General features: G+C 43.3%; 1 protein-coding gene across 1 annotated transcript; it reads left to right on the top strand.

Moving 5' to 3' along the window:
• The first annotated feature begins 1,105 nt into the window (after positions 1 to 1,105).
• Positions 1,106 to 19,607, top strand: PLCXD1 (phosphatidylinositol specific phospholipase C X domain containing 1). The gene is made up of 7 exons (XM_040055929.2): positions 1,106 to 1,226; positions 5,689 to 5,831; positions 9,177 to 9,313; positions 12,539 to 12,667; positions 13,190 to 13,345; positions 16,800 to 16,983; positions 18,149 to 19,607. Exons 2-7 carry the CDS (start codon positions 5,720 to 5,722, stop codon positions 18,442 to 18,444), a joined length of 1,014 nt encoding a protein of 337 aa, XP_039911863.1. The 5' UTR covers positions 1,106 to 1,226; positions 5,689 to 5,719; the 3' UTR covers positions 18,445 to 19,607.
• Positions 19,608 to 19,746: the final 139 nt, after the last annotated feature.

Genomic DNA, 19,746 nt, shown 5'->3' with positions numbered 1-19,746 from the left:
TGCTTTACTTCATTCCTTTTGGTGTTTCATCCTTTTTGTGGCTAGTGCCACAGCTTGGTGCAGTTCTATTCTGCAGCTACCCGCAGCTAGGTTTGTGGCACTCTGTAAGAGTTGATATAGAAATAGCAGCCTGAACTGATACATACAACTGACATGTAAGCATCACCCTGAAGCCCAGGCAGCCCAGGCAGATTTACCAATGGAAATTACTCATTTAGCTGAATGTTAACCTGATCTTGCTGCTGTTGGTACCACAGCAAGTTTTGCTCTGCACATGCACACTGCTCTGCCTCATGCAAAAATGACTTAGTGAAAAAGGCCTGTCTGGAAAATACATCCATGCATTAAGAAGCGCAACACTGCAGCAGCCTGAAGTATTGCTAATCCTGACTCCAGTATGATCCCAGAGCAGTTAGATCCCAGTTCCATTGTAGGTGATCCTGTAGGAATGCTGCCCTGTGGAGAAAGAGGAGCTAATCTTCTCTATCCATTCTTTCTGTTGGAGTTTCAGCTCACCATTCTTAGCGAACTGTGTGTTTTAGTGTGCTTTTGGAACACTGAGGGATAGGTGAGATCCTTTCTCCGTCTGTCTGGGAAGGCTGAGAACATGTCTTGCTAAAAGAGCTGCACCAAGGATCTGCACGTTTGCAAATTCATTCATCTATTCACTCATCTATTCACTCAGGCCATTCACTCATCTGTTTACCTCCTGCTTCTACATAGAAAAGCTTTTTGAAGAGCTTGCCAAGATTTCTGCCAGGTGACATCATAAGTGAATTTCATCACAGCTGAGGGCCCGACAAGCTTTGCTGCACAGACACACCAGGAAATCAAGGTACTTTTAACATATATATATATATATATATATATATATTTGTAAATATTTATTTTAAGCCGTCTTGCACGAATAGATTTCAAAAGCAGCAGCAGCAGCGTGGCATACACTGCTACCTGGCGGTTCCTCCGCCTATCCCTGCCCGCAGGCTCCTCCTGGAGCAATGCCCCGGCAGTCCAGAGCGCGGCTCTGCGCTCCGGGCAGCGCCACTTCGCCAGAGCCACTTCTCCTCCTCTTCTTCGTCCCTCCCGCCCCTTCGTCACCTTCCTCAAACCTGCGGCACTTGAGCCGGGCGGGGCAGCTCCGCCCCGCCTGTGTGCGGGGCCCCGGGCGAGCTGGGGTGCGCACGGCTTCCCCAGGAGCCGACATGGAAACGGAGTCGTTCCTCGGAGTGAGTGAAGCGGTTGGGAAGGAGGGGGAGGGAGGGAGGGATGCGGCTCCCCGGCGGGTCGGGCGGCGGGAGGCGGGGGCAGCGCGGATCGCCCCTGAGGGGCTGGCGGCCTCCTCCTCGCCGGGGCTGCTCCGTACTGCTCCTCACAGGGTTTCCTATCATTCCCTTGAGGGCGTTCTTAGCTTCTGGGTCGTATGTTTTAGTGTTGTCATCGCGGATCGTTCTTTAATTTCATGTCCCTCCCGGAACGGCGTTGTCCGTGGTTTGGCCGTGTCCCGGCGCCCGGGGCCGGCGGGGCTGTGCGAGCGCGGCGCTCCGGCGGGGCACTGCCCGGGCGAGGGACAGTCAGCCCCATCATCTCCTGTCCTGCGGCTGGAGGACCGTGATCTCTAGCGGCTTTACGCCTCTGCATGTTTTGTTGCTTGTTTATTGCATGTGTCCCTGTACAGTCCTCAAAATGTAATTGCTGTCTGTATGCAGAGCGCCCAAGGAAGGTCAGACACATGATGTGAACAAGAGGAGTGAGGGTACTTAGGGTGGGCTGTTTCTGACTGGAAGCCCGGCGCTCGCCAGAGTTTCCCTATCACTCTCCTGCTCAGCAGGGAGGGAGAAAAATGTAATGAAGGGCTCATTGGTCAAGATAAGGACAGGGAGAGATCACTCACCAGGTACCATCACAGGCAAAGCAGACTCAGCTTGGGGAAAATATTGAATTAATTACCAATGAGATCAGAGTAAGGTAATAAGAAATAACCAGCAAATCTTAGAACACCTATCCCCCACCCCTCCATTCTTCCAGGGTGCAACTTCACTTCTGATTTTCTGATTTCCTCTACCTCCTCTACCCACAGTGGCACAGGGGGATGTGGAATGGGGGCTGAGGTCAGTTCATCAAGTATTGTCTCTGCTAATCCTTCCTCCTCAGAGGGAGGACCCCTCACTCTCTTCTGCTCCAGCATGGGGTCCCTCCTATGGGAGACAGTCCTCCACAAATTTCCCCAGTATCAGTCCTTCCCAAGAACCGCATTTCTTTGTGACCTGTTCCAGTGTGGGTCTTTTCCATGGGATCACAAGTCCTGCTAGCAAACCTGCGTCGGTGTGGATTCCTCTCTCCATGAGACCACAGGTCCTGCCAGGAGCCTGCTCCCACATGGGCTTCCCATGGGGTCACAGCCGCCTTTGGGCATTCACCAGCTCTAGTGTGGGACCCTCCACAGGCTGCAGGTTGGGGACTCTGCTCCAGAATGGACCTCCATGGGCTGCAGGGCACAGCTGCTTCACCATGGTCTTCACTATGGGCTGCAGGTGAATCTCTGTTCCAGTGCCTGGAGCACCTTTTCCCCCTCCTTCTAGTACTGGCCCTGGTGTCTGCAGAGTTGCCTCTCTCACATATTCTTACTCCTCTATTCCTGGCTGCTGTTGCACAGTGACTTTTTTCCCCTTCTTGAATCTGTTACCGCAGAGGCTCTACCACTGTTGTTGATGGACCCAGCCTTAGCCAGCATCAGGCCTGCCTTGGAGCCGGCTGACATTGTCTCTGTTCTACATGGGGAAAGCTTCTGGCAGCTTCTCACAGAAACGAGCTCTGTAGACTCCCCCACTACCAAAATCTTGCCACGTAAACCCAACACAGTAGTTTATCACAGTACAGTGTGTAGGATGGACTTACATGGCTGGAAAAGGGGAATAAAGAAACAGTTCTCATATGTGAAGTTTAGGATTTAGTTGTGAGAGGCAGCAGTTAATGGTGGCAGTTTCATTTCTCCAGGCAAGCCTTGGTTTCTCCCTAAAGGTTGCCCCTCAAGCATAAGGTAGCAGCTGAGTTTACAGGTGGCAGTGTGAAGGCATCTAGGGCTTTGCATTGCATGCGGGAGCAGGACAAAACCCGGTCCAGTCACTTTTGTAACAGGACTTGATCAGCAGCTGGCCGTGGTGCAGCTCCTGCCATGCACTGCCAGTGGCTGCCATCCCCAGTCTCTAGGTATTGTGGAAGAAGAGGAGAATGAGATGTGAGTCTTGCACATGCATGTGTTTGCAGGACTGCAGTGTGTCTTGGTCTTGCTGTTTCTGCTCTCTCCTGGCTTTCCTCAGGCCCAGCAGGACACTCTTTGTGAAGTGTCCTGATCCTGCAGAGGCTGTGGAATTGATGGCAACTTGAGCCAGGCTGAGAACCTGCTGCCCGTGGGCTTTGGCTGGGCAACACCAAGGGGTCTCTTGCACAGCTCAGCAAAGGCAATTGCAGGGCTTGATGCCTCTGCAGGGACTTCCTCAGCATGTGCTATCCTGACTCCGTGGTGAAGTGGAGAAAGGGACCCGCATGGCAGAAACCCAGTTATTTTTCTGTCAGCTGTGAGGCTGTGCCTGTGTTAGCCCAGGCAAGGTGGTGAGAGCACATGGCAGGAGGAGAGTGGCAGCAGGCAAACCTGCACCCTTGGATGCATCCTGGGGGTGCAGAGGAGCCTGTGCTGGGACAAGGCGTGACTGCCTGACATGGGTGCCTGGGGTGATGGGTGCCTGCTCTGTGGGATCATGGGTGGCTTTGTGGAATTGGAGAGCCCCAAAGGCTCTGGAAAGGGAGCTGCAAATCTCCCCCCTCAAAAGAGGAAAAGCAATGCTTATAGTCAGGTTTCTAGTCTGTAAACAGGACCTGAGTAAATGCTGCCAGATGCTGGGCTGTTGCAGCCTCACAGCTCCTGTCAGCTTCAGAGCTAGAGAAGAAGAGACACCATCCAACAACGATGCTGTTTTATGCACCTGCAGCCCCTGTCCACGCTGATGCTACTTGGTACAGAGACTAGAGCAGAGCAGCTGTGGGTGAGCAGTGGTGTGCAGTCTGATGAAGAGTGAAACAGCAAAAGGTGACAAAATGAGCTGCAGACATCTGCTGTCTGAACAAGGGTCTGTGGGCGACAGAAGCTGATCATATTAAAGTGCAGAGCCAGAGGGTGGGTGAGTTGATCTGCCCAAGATCTGAATATTTTCCCAAGAATAAGAATAGCTGATGTGGCATATAGAGACCATTTATTTCTTTCAACTCAAAGATTCACCGAAGGCACAGCAAGGCAGGCTGGGCAGGTGATGCTTTGTGCATTGGCTGGTATAAAAGCAGATTTTATCTTTTTGTGTGGTATGGACATAAAACTTAGGAATGCAGCTCCTAAAGTTGCCTTTCAGATGACCCTATGTGACTGTCAAAAGAAAAAGAAATCTATTGCACCATGTTTAAGGAGATGTTCTTCATATAAGCACTGTGGCTGTCCGGTATATAAGGAAAACCCAATCACCTCCTAGGAGAAACAATCTTGAACGAATGTGATAAGATGCAGCAAAAGGGACCAGGGACCAGTGAGGGTGTTTGCAGAGTACAAAACCTCAAAAATATGTATCTGACTGCAATTGCTATAGTAGACAAGAAGGAATCATTTACATTGGCAGCTTTTAAAAAAAACCATAAAAAGGAAACTGTGATATTAATGATGGTAATCACTGTGTCATGATCTAAAAGAAGCTCTCACACTAGCTGTGACAAAATAAAGCCTTGAAAGCAGTGAAGAGAAGGAAGGCTCTAATCTCCAGACCACCACCTGAACTAGGAGTGTCCTAGGAAAAAAAACCCCAAGACATAGAGAGCTTATTTTTGTGTTCTGCACAATCCAGGAGATCATAAAATGAGCAATGAACAGGATAACTCTAGTAGGCCCTGGTGATGCCATGATTTCTCATCTGGGTTTCATCCTCTGGCACTCCTGCATGACCACTGCAAATTTTGCAGAAGATCCCAGAGAAGAACAGTTCCAGAGCAGTTTCAGGAAGATCAGACCAAACTGAAATACTTATGATCATGGACTCGTAGGGGTAATAAAAACAGCTTTGGTGTTCTCCAAAGCAGGAATAGGGAGAGGTAGGTTTTCTCTTTGACCCCATTGCTGGTATGACCTGGAAATCCAGTGTCCTGATATCTTTGTAAAGGCTTTTCATAGATGTACTGCTGTGGGTACCTGATTTGATTCTTCAAGGTAAGTTCTCTAGGGACCTGAGGGTAGCAGACCCAGCCCCTGTCCCAGCCCTGCCATCAGTCCCTTTGCTGTGCTCCTGGGACTGCAAAGGGTAGAAGAATGGGCATAGTTTCGCACTGGAGGGAGGTGCTCCTTGAGATTTCATAAAAGCCAATATAGGCAGTAATTTCTCCATGCCAGTGAAACTGTGTATATTTGTCTTGGCTCTTTTCACTTGGTCAGTTTGCAAGCCTGAAGCTGGACCCCACCCTTTGGCATTGTGCTGGGCGACAGTGTTATCAAAAGCAGCCGTGGCTGACAAGCCCTTGACATTTTGCGGCAACTACTTGAGAGAAGGGTTGGAATTTTTTAACATCTATAAATCCATCCTACACAGGTGCAATGTCACTAATTAAACTGCAGTATATGGAATGGTTTGTTGTTTTTCTTTTCTTTTTCCTTCCCAGAACACCCTATGAAGTCCCTTAGGACATACCAATGGAAGGCCCTTTGCAAACCTTTGTTCACGTGTGCCATGAAAATGGTCAATGGATGTCACGGTTACCGGAGAAGCTCTGGGATATTCCCCTCTATAACTTAGCTCTTCCAGGTAAAGATTAACTTTTGTTCTCCACTGTTTTGCTAGCTTGCCATTTAAGCATTGGAATATCCTGTTTGTCCCATTTCAGGATGTCTGTGTTCATTATTTGGGTCAGTGTGTGGGGGAGGGTTTGTGTGATGTTATGTGAATAATGTTGGTCTGCAATGTTTGGGGTTTCTTAGAGGGGAGGGGTTAAAAAGGAATTTTTTATTGTTGTTTAGAAATGAAAAGAAATAAGTACTTTGCATCATGTTGTCAGATAATATTAATAATCTAAGGACTGACTTATTTGGGCAAAGATAAAAATTTCCTAATTAATTCTTGTGACTTCCTATATAATAAAATGTTTCCAGAGCGGAGAATTAATATTTTACCTTATTATTTGTTTCTTTGTACTGTCTAAAAGAGGCTGGGAAGTTGCAGAAAAAGGAGAATTGAAACTTGTAATTAACATGTTTTTATTACTTTAGACTGTTATTTTTCTACATGATGCAGCTTATAAAAACTGGATTTATCACGTTATGCGTAACTGCATTTAAATAACACCTGTGTATTATTAACCTTTCTTTGGTCACATTATTGCTTCTTTCTGCTGCCTTGATTTTTTTTTCCACTCTCATTCTGTCCAAAAATTTTATGGTATAATATGATTTCACTGACACATGGGGAGGCACTGAAGGACCATCAGCTCTTAAGTGATTCCCTTTGGCTCCACGTCAAAAATGGCACTAAAGAAAAGTCTAGCCTGTGTTTTCTCTCACACCTGTAGATGTGACAGGTAGTTTGGGGGGAAAGCAACACAGCGTGTAGATGAATGTTTTATGTAGGCCATAGGAACATCGGTTAATTTTAGGAAAGGCATATATTTAGAAATAGTGTGAATTCTTGTCTTCAGTGGGTAGAGCCCTGGGAGAACCCAAGAATTGTAATGCTTTGACTTTTTTCTGCTTGTTGTGAACTAATGGAGTGTAGAGTTCCAATTGAAATGGAAACCCAGAAACTTATTTCATGGAGGCTTCTTAGATAATGTAATTTGAATTGATGTTAACTTCAAAACAAGCACATCTCTGTATAGGCTAAAGCCTACGTAAGAGGACTAGGACAGGTGCTATTAAAAAAAAAACCAAAACAAAAAACCTCTAGATTTCTTATTTAACCACCAAGAGAGAAAAAAAGAAAATACATATCTGTCTTATGACTGAAGAAAGAAGGTAATAGTCTTCTTTTTTTCTATTTTTGTTCCTATTGCAAAAATCATTCAAAAGTCAGTAGCACACTCAGTGGGATTTTGTTTTGCTGGAAAAGGAGCCATGTTGTTTCTATAAGGCTTTCACATGATGTTTCTTGGCCATCATAGAATGGCCCATGCTGATAGGCTTGTTTGCCTTCCTGGTTCTCCTCCTAAGTGTGACCTTGTTATTCTTGCAAATGTTTGTTGTTCTTGTGAATATGCCTCCAGGGAGAACAGGCATGAGGAACAGTTGAAGGCAAGTCCATTCCAGCAAATGTTGGAGGACTTTTACAGGGCATTGCATGCTATTAGCTTGCAATATTTTGCTGTCTGTCCGGCTGACCTACAAAGCGGATCTAACCCAAGTCAGAACACAAACAGATCAAGACCAACCAGGTCAAGACATCTCTGGCAGGTTTCCAGAGGGAGGAAACCCAGTTTGGAAGTGGAAGTTTATCTCATAGAAGGCATGCAAGAAATATGACAGAGTGGATTCCGAAAGCATGATGAGGAGACAGCAGCAAATCTCATTAATTAGTGTTGTGCTTGCGCCAGATTTGGCACAGTGCTGCTGGGGAGGTGTGGGTTCATGGTGTGGAGCTACTTGGCTTGGTGCTGGCTCACTATCTTTGCATCATATATGTTGTGTCATGAATGTACCCATCTTCCATTCATTACTATAACTCATGACACCACAAAAGACTTGTGAGGAAAAGATTACAATCCGTTTGCTGGTTGGCATCCATAGATACAACACCCATCAATGGAATCCTGCTCATCTCTCTTAGACTTGGATTTGGTCCATGGGTATTTAATAGTTTGACTCTTACTTCTTCTAACATATACTACTTTTATTGCATGCCCTCAATGTTGCAGATCTTCCATCTGCAGTGAGTGTGGTTTGGGTGTTTAAAGCAGTAAAATAGATCAAAAATGGCTTTTAGAAGGTGAAAAAATGGAGTGTGACGTCAAACTATTATTGAGAGTTCCAAAGAATTTTTATTTCCAAACCAATCCTTTTTAATTTGTTTACTAGAAATGCTACCACTGGCACCAGTAGCACTGACAATTGAAGAAAGCAGTTCCTAGCACCAGTGAACAATTTGTTTGACAGAATGGTCAAGCATGATAAGCAGGTCAAATGATAAGCAGATTCTTTGCAAATACTCTGTTAAGATCCAAGCAAGTCACTTCACTGAGTTGTTAGCTTTTCTTATTGACGCTTTATAAAACTGGAAGAAATAATGGAACAGAAAAGCTAGCAAAATCACGGTTTCCTGTCCTGATGAAATTGTGAGTTGCAATAGTTTCATTTAAACATGATGCAAGAGATGTGTCAGATTTATTAAGACTTCAAGGAAATAAAAATATTTGGGCAGACTGTTCTTGGCTCCGATGCCTGCATAATTCCCTGTGCTGGAAAGAGTCAGGTAATTTTTGAAGTCCATCAAATGAGGATCTTGTTCATCTTTTGCTCATAAACAGACTTGGATTTGCCTAAGAAACCTTCAAGCACCCACCTTGTTTGTTGTTTTTGTGGTGGAGGTGGGGGTTTAGTTCAGGAGGACATTTTCAGCAGATATTTAAGACATAAGTGGTTAAAGTTCCAAGTTAAGTGTTGGTGCAGAACATGAATTTCTGCTTTCAGTCATGTTTTCCTGTGCAGAGATGAGGGTATTGGATAATGAAGTCTTGCATTTAGACAAATGAAAACAGGGCAAATTCTAGATAAATTCAGCCTTCAGCTATTTATTCCCTGAAAAAATATGTTTTCACATCAAGATAATTATTTTGAGAGAAGATGCCATTTGAAACAGACCATTTTATTGTGGTTTGGGGCAAACAACAGAGATGTGTAGTTTAGATGGGGACTGTTTTATTGAAAGTGTCAATGCCCTCTCTTCACAAGGATTTCATGCTAAGCTTATTAATATTAGATGAGCAACCTCTGTGGACAATTCCACCTTTTTGCCATAAATAAAGAGGCTCTCAGACAATATAGGTGTGTGCGTTGCAAATGTGGTGGTCTATCAGGTGTGTGCACATGAAATGTAGCCATGGAATGTGGTCTTGAGTAGCTAAGGAATGAGATTTTTCTGTACATTTATTTTTGTATTCTACAGGGAGTCATGACACTATGACCTACTGTTTGGATAAAAGCTCTGCTGTTAGTGTCAATGAGTCCAAGCTGGTGAAGTTTTTAAACAAATGTCTGCCCTGCATTGTGCGCCCCATTATCATGAAGTGGTCTATAACACAGGTAACCATTGTCTGGAGTTCTCTTCTTGCCTTGGCAAAGTTGAAGCTTGTGCTGCAGGGCTGAGAGTGTACAATGACAGAATAGCCTGCTGCCCAGAAATCTGCGCTCTCATGAGGTGCCATGCTTAGGTGTTGTGGTTTAACCCCAGCCAGCAGCTCGGCCCTGCACTGCTGCTGCTCACTGCCCCTGGGTGAAATAGGGGAGGGAATTGGAAGGGTAAAAGCTGGAGAGCTTGTGGGTTGAGATAAAGACCATTTAATAGGTAAAGCAAAAGCCACATGTGCAAGCAAAGCAAAATAAAGAATTAATTCACCATTTCCCATGGATGTGCAGGTGTTCAGTCATCTCCTAGAAAGCCAGGCTCTATCATGTGTCATGGTCTTTGCATGACAAACACCATCACTCTGAATGTTCCCCCTCTTCTTCCCCCAGCTTTATACGCTGAGCATGACTCCTTATGATGTGGGATATCCCTGTGGTCAGTTAGGGTCAGCTGTCCTGGCTGTGTCCCCTCCCAACTCCTTGTGCACCACCAGCCTTCTCTCTAGTGGCTTGGGGTGAGAGGCAGAAAAGGCCCTGACTCTGTGTAAGCACTTCTCAGCAACAGCAAAAACATCCCTGTGCAGTCAATGCTGTTTCCAACACAAATCCAAACCACAGTTCCATTCCAGCTAATATGAAGAAAATTACTCTTTCCTATCTCAATCCAGCACTTCGGAGTATGAGATAGGAGCCATATGTATCTGATCATCTTTTCTGGGGAAAAAGCTTGCAGGTGAGGCAGGGATGGTACTTAAAGTTGTTGCTTAAAGCTGACCCTTGTTACTAGAAACCCTTTTTCACGTATTTATAGTGGTGATAAATAACACTTAATATTAATGTAATCAACAGAGGGTTATTTTCTCTTGCACTTTGTTCGCAAGGTACTTCCTTGTCATTTTTACTATCACTGTTGTGTGAGATGTCAGTTGTTTTCCCCACCTATAGTGGGTATTTAACCAGCAGCAGAAACAGAAGAATCCCTTGTTGAAGGGATTTTTTTTTCCCCATAAAGATTAGGAGAGTAAAGGTGTGGTCCATCACATAAGGTTTAGTTAATTTTTAAAAATGTGCAAATATTAAGACAGTAGTTATCTCTTTGTTCCCCACAAATGTATGTTAAAGACAAAATTGTGGGTCATGATTTAAGCTGCAGCTTTTGAAGATTCTACCAAAGAACAGACTTTCCTAACATCAAAGAGGTACCAAAAATCTTTCTGTTTTTGTTTTTATTGAAGGAGTAGTTCATTATTAGGGAATTAAAACTGAATAATTGATAAATAGCAATAAGCATGCCAAGGTTTCTTTTGCTGTGGCACACTGGAATCTTAGACACTACTAGGTATCAAATATGAACTGGCAATGATGATGAGCTGATGTTGAAGGGCGTTTGCTTAGCACAGATCCTTGTTTATTTTGAGCTGCTTTTTTGGGGGAGTTCAGCTAATGAAAGATTTAGAAACCTCCTAACTTGTGGGCTTCTGGTTGGCAAAGTGACCCTGTTGGTGACAAACAATCTCTTAACATCATTATAGTAATTTTCTGGTCAAACCCAGTGTGACAAGCAGGAAGTGGCCCAGTGCTGATAGGGCAGAGGCACAGCTACGATCCTGCCCCTCCTTAGCTCTGCCATGCTCCAGTTATCTCTGTGGGGAGATGACTCCACCTGTTTGGTATCCAGAACAGACACCATGGAGCCCTGCTGATGATAGGATCCACAAGTTCCTGGATGGCTCAGTGCCTGGGAGTTGCCTGCTTGAGCCCCAGCTGCTGTGGCTGTCAGTCTAGAGGCCCAAATGTTTCCTGTATAATGGCCATGTAACTTCCAGTCATGCCCTGGATGTCTGGTGTGAGATTAAAGCACTGAGCGCATTGCTCCTCAGGGCTTCCTTTTAAATTTTGCCCTTCAGGAGGCATTGTTCACACTGCCTGATTCAGTATCCAAACCCAGGTGACTAATTAGAGTCTAATTTGTCTCATTTTCCCCATATAGTCAACAGATAAGAAAAGAATTCCTCTGAAGGGCAGTTCAGAGCAGCTATTTCGTTTGGTGTTTTTTCTGGCCACAAAGGTTATGTATGACCCACAGCCATGTTACACTCCTATTTCTAATATACTCTGAGCAAAGGCATATGGATCATCCAACTGCTTCAGCCTGGTGCCTTCAAGCAGGCTCAGGAGGAGCTGCTGGCCAGACCCACTGCACCCCCTGGACCCTGGAGCACACAGGGCTGGTCTGTCCCAGCCCAGCCCCTCGGGCACAGCCTGGGGAGGCTCAATTCATGTCCAAAGAACAGAAAGTTAGGGTATTAAACTAGGCAAGGTGAGCATGCTGCCATGTGTCTTAAGCTCTGCCTCAGTGTTAAAGCTAGAAATTTGGATATTCAAGAGCAATGCTTGTACTGCTTTAGCTCTTGTTGAATCGTTTCTGACTTAAATCAGTACCATGTATGGTTTCTGAAGCCTAAATTTTATCCCTAGCAGGTTGAGCTGAGACAAATTAGTGTTTAAACATATTTAATGAAATCTATTTTCTTTTGCTAAGGGAGTCCTGATACAAGGAAAAGACATATAATTTGGAACTTTTTGTCTCAGAAACAGCTTTATCACCTGTTCTATTCAGCCCTCAAATCCAGTGGAAGTGCTGTGAGGAAAGTGGATCTAGAGGAGTGCCTTTGTTTTGTAGGACTTCTACAGGGTAATTCAACCTTTATAAGAAAATTTATCATGAAAAAGAACAATAGGCAGTAGTTTTTCTTTTTGTTGAGGATGTGTGAGGTCCACAGAGACAGCCATGGTAAAGTCTTTGATCTAATAAAATTAAGACAGCATTTCTAAGGCGCTGATCCTGCAATGTTTTTTAAATGAATAGTTGTGTGAAGAGCAATCATGTATTTATGCACAGGTTAATTGAACTTTAACTTTCAGAATACAACAAGGGCAATTGTCTAAAACTAATCTAATCTGTACTTGAAGTTTATGCTGCAGGGGAATTGGGATCCCTCTTGTCAGAGAACAAAATGCTTCCAAGTTGCAATTTGGTGCCATACAGTGACATTTTAAAGACAAAAAGACCTGTGAAAAATGCCATAGGGCTAACTTTGTACCCCTCTTTTAGCCTTCTGAAGTTAAAAACTAAATCTCTTTCAAGCTCTCAGGACCTTTTTCCTCTGTTTCACCTTTCAGGTCCTGACAGTGACAGAGCAACTTGAGGCTGGAGTTAGATACCTGGATTTCAGGATTGCCCACAAGGCTAATGATCCATCTATGAATTTGTACTTCGTGCACATGGTTTACACAACTGTTACCGTGCAGGTATTTTCCTTACGTTTGTGATGGCTATAAAACCAGTGCCATTTCTTTCATTTAAGGGCCATCATAATATAAAAATTCTGGCTCAAGGTCTTCTGAGTAGGTTATTTGTTTTTCTTTTGTGAGGACTTCAAACTAGAGAAAATCAGCAGGGCTGGAAGTTAGTTTCAGCAACTGCATGTGATACTGGAGCATCAATATTTTCCTCATCCTCAAACCAGAATCTTTGTGCGTGCTCTCCACTGCCTATCCCCTACCACATGCCCAATGTTCTGGGGTCTAGTATGTGTTGTCTCAGGATGATACACAGGGCATTCCTGTTTCCTTGGTAAGGAGAGAAATTATTAAAGTGAAGAAGGCATTAAAAGCCCTATACAGTTACAGAACCACTTCTTTTTTTTTGAGAAAACACAGGTTTTTGTTTTTGTGATTGTGAGGCTACTCCATCACTGCTCTGTTGATTGTATGTCCTTTCCCCTGCATAGCACAGATAACTTTCTAAGTTGCCATACCTCTTTCTTGTAGGATATTCTGTGGGAAATATTGCGGTGGTTAGAAACTCATCCTCAGGAAGTTGTTATCATAGCCTGCAGGAATTTTGATGGATTAACCAAGAGACTTCATAATCATCTTGTTGCCTGTATAAAAGAGATTTTCCAGTGTAAACTGTGTCCTAGAAATGTAAGTACGGGATCTCTTTATTCTCATTTTTAGAAGAATGATACATCACAGTGAGATCTTTGATTCCAAATTTTTAGATATATTCTTCCTTCACTGTGTTTTTAACCTTGGAAAGGTACCAATTGCTGCATCAGAGATAGGTAATTACCTAACAGAACTGAGGAGATAAGGCAAACCTACATTCCACAGTGTGAAGGAGGGAATTTAATTTGACTTATATCTGTTGAGTTGCGGGACAATAGTAGAGACGACTGTCATCCATTGTCCTGTCTGAGTTTTCTTGGAAAGGAAAGGGAAAAAAGGAGAGAAAAGAGAGGAAAATAAAGGAAAATGAAAGAAAAAAGAAAGGAAAATAAAAGTTGTGCATCTTATATATTTCTAGAATTTAAAGAATCCATTTTCTGCCTTTTTGCAGCAATAATTACAAATTTTTTTTTTCTATTTAAAATAGTTTTGGTTAGAAGTACCTCTGGAGGTCATCTGATCCAACACCATCATGCAAGCAGGACCAGCTTCAAAGTTGCATTGGGAGGCATCCTGTTCATTCTTGATTATCTCCAAGGATGGAGATTTCACAACCTTTCTATGCAAAATTTGACCACTCTCACAGTAACCGTGTTTTCCTTCTCTATCTGATCAGAATCTCTCTTGTGTCAGCTGACTTCCATCCTTTGCTGTGCCTATCTGAGGCGTCTTCTCTACGTTTACCTGTTACGTATTTGCAGACAGCAGTAAGACCTTTCCAGTGTTCTCTTCTCATGCTGGACAGACTCAGCTCCCTCACTCATCCTGTCCTTGTGTGTTGTGCTCCAGCTTCTGCTCCAGCCTCTGGTCGCTCTGGTTGTGTGCTGCTGGATTCACTTCAGCTCACAGTGACTTTGTCCTGGGGAAGCCCCATCTGGAAACAATACTTGAGCTGCAGTCCTACAACTGCTGAATAGAAGGGAAGGTCCCCTTTTCTTGTTTTGCTGTCTGTGCCTTTGCTAAGAACAGCCCAGTTCACAATTGACCTTTTCCAGGTGGGCACACTACTGGCTCATGTGCAGCTTGATGTCTGTGAGAATCTTCAGGTCCTTTTCTGCAAAGCAGGTTTCTTGCCAGCTTCCACCAGTCTGTCCTGGTCTGTGGGGTTAGTGTCCTCAGGACTTTGCATTTGCTTTTGTTGAGCTTCATGAGGTTTTTGTCAGCTTGTTAAAGTCCCTCTTAATAGCATCTCTGCCCTCAGTGCATTTCTGATGGCATTGACTTTCCTGGAGCTGGCCTCCTAACCAGTCTTACAGTTACCCAAACATCCAGAAAAGCCTTAATTTAAATAATCAGCAAATATTTGATTGCTAGATTTTAGAAGTTGAAACTTTTAGCTCCCTCTGTTTTTTACAAGGTATGGGAGCTTTTAGTAGTTAAACAATTAACATTTCAAAGATGCACAGGAACAGAGGGTTTTCTCTGGAGATGTGAGTGGTACAGAATGATGACCCTGTTCACAATTCAAATGCAGCCTTTGAAGCTGGTGTATCAGTAACGTGTGAGCATTACCATTTCAAAGCATTTTGTACAGCAGAGTTAAAATAGAACAATTCTCAGCAAAACTAGGGGATTCTGAAATATTCAGGCCTCAGATGAATAACTGAAGACCTGAGTGACACTATTTTATTGTTCCCCCAAATAACCTGAGTATGTAAGTTGTGGATGAGCAGAGATACTGGAGAAGGTGGTCAAATTTGCTTTCAGACACACAGCCAGCTCTTAAAAAGAAGAAAGTTATTAACTGCAAAAGTTGCAGTTAAAGTTGCTGACGACAATTTGTTGAATGAAAGTATTGAAAGAATGGTCTGAGATCACTTCACTGAAGAAAGAACATTTCTGAGTTGTGTCCAGTAGGACAGAGGAAAGAGAACTGGAGAAAAGACAAACCAAGTACTTCCCTTGAGTAGGAAAACCATGACATCTGTGACTAGCACAGTAGATCTCACCATTTTTGTTAGTGGTACGATTGTAGGTTAGGCACCTGTGGCATTTTTCAGGATCACCGATTTAGATAAAATATCCAAGCGCTTGCTGACTTATTCTAAAATAAACCGTTACCTGCTGTCTTCAACCACATCTCTGTTGTCGTACAGAATTAAGTGTCAAAGTGTTCATGAGGCAGCTGCTCAGGCAAGGTCTGTATGTAGTACTGGCACAGGCCACAGCGTGACAATATTACACTGCATTTAAAATTTTAATTGTCCTAACTATGCAAGGTGTCTTCCTTTGATCCGGATTACTAGGGTTTAAAAATCCCTTGCTAGACTTTTCATTTCTGCTTTGTTTGCAAAATAAGCACCTGTTTTCATATACGCATCTCTGGTAGCTTTGGGTTTGCTTTTTTTTTTTTTTTGGCTTTTATTGCACATCTTTGCTTGCTTGTTTAAGAGGTTCCAGCTTTAGAAAGGCAGCTGGAGTAAAGCAAAGGCTTCAGTCAACCATGAAGTTTTGTAGCTTAAGTAGCTCGTGCCTTAATGTTGCAATATTTTCTGACCTAATGGGAGCTTGCATTCTCTGTCTTGTGGATGAACTGAGAGGGATTCATTCAACCCTCAGCTTTCTTCAGATATTTACATTATTAATTTTCAAGTGCCTTTGGCTTTTATTTAAATTAATAAGCTAATTGGAACATCAAAAAGTTACCATTTCTTTTTCACAAGCAGCAAATGTAGTTTTTAACTACACATCCTTAGAAAAAGCAATGCCTGTAAAATATGTTGGTTTTGCAAATAAAACTAGTCAGAGGGCCTCAGTTCTCTCCAACGGTAACTTCTGAGGCTGGAAAATGTAATTTCATATTGAGAGACTTAAATTTAACAGCTATTTTAGCCCATCTATCTAGATAGAGAAAGTATCTGACTCAGGTCTTCCTCTCTCTCAATTAAAATGTCTGGAGCATCCAGACTTTCTCATAAACTCATAATCTCATAAACTTTCCACTTAGAGAAATGAGAATTAATGTAGCTCTTGGTGATACAGATTTAGTCTTACCAAGTTTTAAGCAGTTCAGTTTTCTTTGATGGTTACTGTGCCAAATTTGCATTAATGTGCGGAATCTGCCAAAATGACTCCTTGCTTCTCTCTGTCTGCATTCCTGCAGCAGATGGATTGTATCTTCTCCCCTAACAATTTTTCAGCAGTGGCCTGTGCATGAGGGCTGACACAGAGATGTTTCCTATTACGCAGGTGTAAGACCTTGAGTTATGTACATGGTCGTAGTTGAATTGTTTGCGGAAAGGAGGAATTTGCTGAAGCTCCCAGGGTCCTATTGCCCTGCAGCTTGTAAACCAGCCCATCACCTACTGGGCTGCTCATTTAAAAGCTTTATCTGAACTGAATCTGTGCCAAAGTGATGTCACAAATCAGTATTTGGACCTTGGGAATGCTGCTGTGTTGCTGACTTTCACCTGGGCGTGTTTCCTTTTAGGTGGTGCCGACACTGCGGACCATGTGGCACCTCGGCCATCAGGTTATAGTGTCATATGAAGAGGAGCTGGAACTCGAGAAGCACTGTGAGCTGTGGCCCCCCATCCCGTACTGGTGGGGAAACAAAACGTCCACTCGTGCTCTTATCCGGTATTTGGAGCGCATGAAGCGGATGGGCCGTCCAGGTAGGCACAGGGAGTTCGCTCGGAGGAGAGAAGGGGCACTTAGAGCAGCGCAAAACAAGTAGGAAGTCGGGCAGTTGTTGCCTTCTGGGATGTAACCACTCTGTGTGTGTTGTGTGCTGCTGAATGCTCTGCCCACCCCTGTGGTGTGCTTGGTGGTGTGGATACTGCCCGTGTACGCACACGCACAGACTGCAGAGACTGTGGCAGCCACCTGGCCCGTGTGACCCACCGAAAGGGAGCCCTGAGTGCACACCAGCTCGCTGGTGCGCTTGTGCCTGCCTCAGGGGCACTTCCTCAGTCCAGTGCTTGTTGCTCTAGGCAGTGCAGATGATGAGACAAGTGCATTCCACTAGCCTAGCTCTGAAAGGAAGCCCCTACAAGGTTTCTCTCAGGAGGACCTTATCAGTCTCTACAGCTACTTGAAAGGAAGTTGTAGCAAGGTGGAAATCGGCCTCTCCTCCCAGGCAACCAGCAAGAGGAAATGGCCTCAGGCTCTGCCAGGGGAGGTTGGAAATCAGGAAGAATTTCGTCACTGAAAGGGTGGTTAAGCATTAGAGTGCGCTGCCCAGGGAGGTGGTGGAGTCACTATCCCCTGGAGGTGTTTGAGAAACAACTGGACATGTTTAGTTGTCATGGTGGTGTTTGCTCAAATGTTGGACTCGATGATCTTGGAGGCCTTTTCCAACCTTAATGATTCTGTGATACAAGAGCAGTATGAGAAGGGTGCAGCTGCACATTAAACAGCAGCACTCAAGCATGCTGGTGTAGTGCAGTCTGACAGTGGTTCAGTTCTGAACCTCTGACACAGCTTGTTTCCCATCCGTTGCGGGGGAAGGCTAAGAGTTTGGAAGCAACCCTCATAGAAACAAACAATTTACAGGGGAGGACTAGTCAGTGGAGAACTTTTAGACTGCAATGAATAACTAGACAGATTTAGCTAACTGGAATATTTGGATAACCAAGCGTGGCTCAGGAATTGTTTACTACGGCATGCAGTTGCAACAAAGGGAAACAGTTGTAGGGATATGAAACAATACAGAAAGAGTGTGAAGTTACTATTTTAATGATCCCCACTGGAATGAGATGTGAAGGTAATGCAATACTGAGAAGTTTCTCTTCTCCTCAAAGGAGTATTTAATGTGTCACTTTCTGATTTTTGTTTCAGGAAAATTCTTTGTGGCAGGGATTAACCTTACTGAAAATTTAAGGTATATTCTTGTACACCCATTTGGATCATTGAAGAAACTGACACTCCAGAGTCTTCCATGCTTGAAAATCTGGATAAAGCAGCAGAATCCAGGACCAAAAAAAAAGTGTATTAACATCATTGCTGGAGACTTTATAGGAAACAATGATTTTGTCAAAGATGTGATAGAACTTAACACAAAAATTAATACTCCATTGCACTGTCAAAGTGAACTGGAACAAACAGCCTTTCATTCTCAGCTTCCTAATCTATGAAGTTGAAAAGGTTATTTCTGCATTTATTGTGCCCTGCTGTAAACATCCTGAATCCCATAAAAGTCCAATTAATTTAAACCAGGAATGTTTTCAAGGCTCAGTAGGAAAAGGTCTCTCAATATCATCAGGGTTTTGAGGCCCTTCGACAGAAAAGAGAGCAGGTGTACACCTTGCTGAAGCCTCTAGAGAACTATGGTATAGGTGTAATTTTTTCGGAGGTGCTTTGATTCTGTAGCAGCTGGCAATACTGAAAGATCCAAGAACTCAATCTTATTTTACATAGGACTAAGAAGGAGGAAAATGTCAGTACTTGCATGATTTAGTGGTAAGATTTTATCTTATAATTGTAAAGATATTCTGCACTACTTGCAACCCAAATTCTTAACTCTTTTATATCAGTGTGAAATTAACTTGTCCGTTTTCATAGTTCCTGTTAAATAAACAAAAGGAAAGTTAAAAAATATTTTTGATATAGGTGCTGCACTGACAATCCAGCTTGAAATTATTTTATATATACACACCAATGTGCTGAGTATCAGTTGTGAGCTACCAGGGCAGCCACAAAATTATTTGGAATTTTTAAGAGGTAATTGAATTTGCACTTAGTCATGCCAGTTCTGCAGGGATAAAGATAACAAAATGAGGCCCTCACAGTTTGTCTGTGGCAGTTAAACATTTTACTAGGTGTTGCCTAAGTATGCCTTACACTGAAAATAAACACAGAGGAAACAAATTCCTGATCTTAACTTAAACTGCCCTACAGATTTTTGGCTTCTATCATGCTCATTTGGGGTTTCACACCTGGTCTTTTATTTAGCTATTTTAGTAGCTCTGTAATTATTTTTCCTCCCACTAAGTAGTTTCTGTGTATGTCAAAACTACAGTTTATGCTGTTTCCCATCGCATACTAATTCTGTTTTTCTAAATGAACAGTGTAATAACGGATCATGAAGGCAAGAGAAATGTCAAGCATCAGGACTAAAGTAAAACAAATTACTGTGTAAAGTTCACTACGCAACTTCACCCATATACCTCACTTTTTAGATGCACTTTATATGCAAAAGCTAAATTCAGATGTCTGCTAATGTTTGCAGAAGCTTTTCTGCCTATCTTTTGTGCCTTCTTTTGTACCTTTGTTATTCTAATAAAACTTGATCTCTCTGTAATATGGATTGAAATAGTTTGGTTTTTCCTTCCTGTGATACTGTTTTATTGGTTCTCAGTAGTAATTCATAACTAAAGAAATGGATCTGTTGTGGGTTTTTTTTTTTTTTCCTTTTGTGAAAAGGAAAAAACCCTTTT

Source organism: Hirundo rustica, chromosome 2 (assembly GCF_015227805.2).
Source record: "Hirundo rustica isolate bHirRus1 chromosome 2, bHirRus1.pri.v3, whole genome shotgun sequence".
Taxonomy (NCBI): Eukaryota; Metazoa; Chordata; class Aves; order Passeriformes; family Hirundinidae; genus Hirundo; species Hirundo rustica.
This window is presented reverse-complemented; position numbering and strand designations above follow the sequence as displayed.